Consider the following 1,955-nt stretch of genomic DNA (forward strand, 5'->3'; position numbering starts at 1 on the left):
ATCCTAGCATGTCTGATTTGAAAGGAATCTCATTTCCTTGTTTAGTCCAAACATTGAGGTTTTGTTCACTACGGTCTTAGTTTGATTCCAGGAAGCAGGAAATGCCACATTTCTAATTTAATACCATCAACGCTCCTTTTAAAGCCCAGCAGAGGCTTTTGATAGAGAGAGTGAATGAATAGATCTTTAAAAGTGAAAAATGTTAAAAGAAGAGAATAATTATATATTTTATTTCCAAATTAATCATTGACAAAAGAAAAAACAACAAAACATTGCAGTAAAATTAGGAGCTAAATGTAAACTAGACCATAGCGGCTCTAGTTTGTTTGAATGTTCCTTCAACATGTGATAAAGAAAACTGAAAAAGTAAAGCAAACTCACTCCAAGGTAACTTAGTTAATCATAAGTGTTTAAAATGTCCTGGTAATTCTTTCACATAATGCACAACAGTTCATATTATATGACATATGTAACAACAAATCATGATTCGAAATAAACATGAAGCAAAACAACGATGAAAACAGAGGAAATAGATTCTCACAGGGGACAGTTTCAGATTTAATTCTTAGAACAGATGAAATTAAACTTCTCAGTATCCTTTTTCTTTTTCCATTGATGTCCTCCTCCCGTCTCCATGGCTCCAGACATGTCACAGTCGTCCATCTGTCCATCTAAAGCCCAGTTCTTATATCTGACCACCTCATCACTGACCCAGAACCACAAATCCAGAGTGCAGGTGTAACGCAGACCCATCCAGACAAAAGGAGTTGATGCGTTCTTGACTTTCTCCTGGATCCATCTCTGATCATCCATGTTGGTGATGGTGACCAGGTCATGGTGGTGATCTCTGCAGTAGTACAAGGCGTCCTCCCAGGTTTTATTTTCTTTGATCAGGATAAATTTATCTGTCACAAAATTGATCGACACAAACATTAAAAAATAAAATAATGACCATGAACTAATTTGACAAGAACAACAGTTACGTCTTTAAGTAGTTGCCTAAGAAATTACTCAAGAGTAAAAATTTGATAAAAAAGATACTTTAGTAAAAATCATAAAATCTGATTCATCATTTCTAGATGATGTCATGATACTAGCAATAATATAAAGGTGTGTGCAAATTGTCATATTTTGAAGACAAAAATAATTGAAATATTTTTTCAATTATTTTGAAAAAATATTGTTTCTAATTTCTAAAACAAATTAGAAACAACACATTTCTAAATCAATTTTCCTAGACATATAAACTAATACTTGAACAGTAGGAAATACATAAACAATATGTTACAAATAGGTAAAGTACTTCCAGGGTTCACTGTATTTTAACTTGACCTCCAAATGGCTCAGCAGGTGGAGAATAACATGAGAACAATAGAGTTTGTGTTGGAACAGGAACTGCAGGTTTGTTTCTGGGTCCAGAGAGTTTTTAAAATATGTTTGGCCTTTATTCAATGAATATCAACAAATGTTACTCTATAGAGAAAAATATTATTTTATAATAATATAGCTCAAGTAAAATTACAATATATTAGGGTTTAAAACTACTACTGAAGGTACTTTCCCCCAAAAAACTTATTAAAGTAAATGTGAATGTACTATGTGCCTCTGATACTGATCAAATGTTGAGGCTTTTGTTTGATGCAATGACATTATCTGTGACATGCAAGAATTAAAACTTAAAACATGAATGAGAAAACTATTCACTGTAATAATTTTTAAATAAACTTATATTTGAACTAACAACTCACCATCATAACAGATGAAGGGTTTTTTATTATCACAGCTCACATTCGTCCATCTGCCTTCACCATCAAACTTAGTCATGGCACATTGACCACTGTTGATTATCTGATCGTTAAAGTTTTTATTCCAGTGTCTGAAAGAGAAACTGCTTCCATCTGACCACCTCCAGGTGTCTCTGAACAGACCAATGTATGAGGAATCACTTGTAGAGT

At 33.1% G+C, this 1,955-nt stretch overlaps 1 protein-coding gene across 1 annotated transcript; it reads right to left on the reverse strand.

Moving 5' to 3' along the window:
- Positions 1-251: 251 nt before the first annotated feature.
- Positions 252-1,948, reverse strand: LOC106944210 (lithostathine-1-alpha-like). The gene is made up of 2 exons (XM_015027424.1): positions 1,749-1,948; positions 252-905 (listed from the first exon to the last, which is right to left on the reverse strand). The coding sequence occupies exons 1-2, from the start codon at positions 1,822-1,824 to the stop codon at positions 559-561; spliced, it is 423 nt and encodes a 140-aa protein (XP_014882910.1). The 5' UTR covers positions 1,825-1,948; the 3' UTR covers positions 252-558.
- Between the last annotated feature and the right edge of the window lie 7 nt (positions 1,949-1,955).

The sequence above is a fragment of the Poecilia latipinna genome, unplaced genomic scaffold (genome assembly GCF_001443285.1).
Source record: "Poecilia latipinna isolate Pla-1442-1.1 unplaced genomic scaffold, P_latipinna-1.0 Scaffold7375, whole genome shotgun sequence".
NCBI lineage: Eukaryota > Metazoa > Chordata > Actinopteri > Cyprinodontiformes > Poeciliidae > Poecilia > Poecilia latipinna.

What these genes read in the sequence shown, in the direction of transcription:
- LOC106944210 (XM_015027424.1), bottom strand. Translation starts at nt 1,824, where the DNA reads ATGACTAAGTTTGATGGTGAAGGCAGATGGACGAATGTGAGCTGTGAT. An exon ending in ACCCTTCATCTGTTATGATG is followed by an intron (nt 906 to 1,748) that starts GTGAGTTGTTAG and finishes ATTTTGTGACAG; the next exon opens with ATAAATTTATCCTGATCAAA.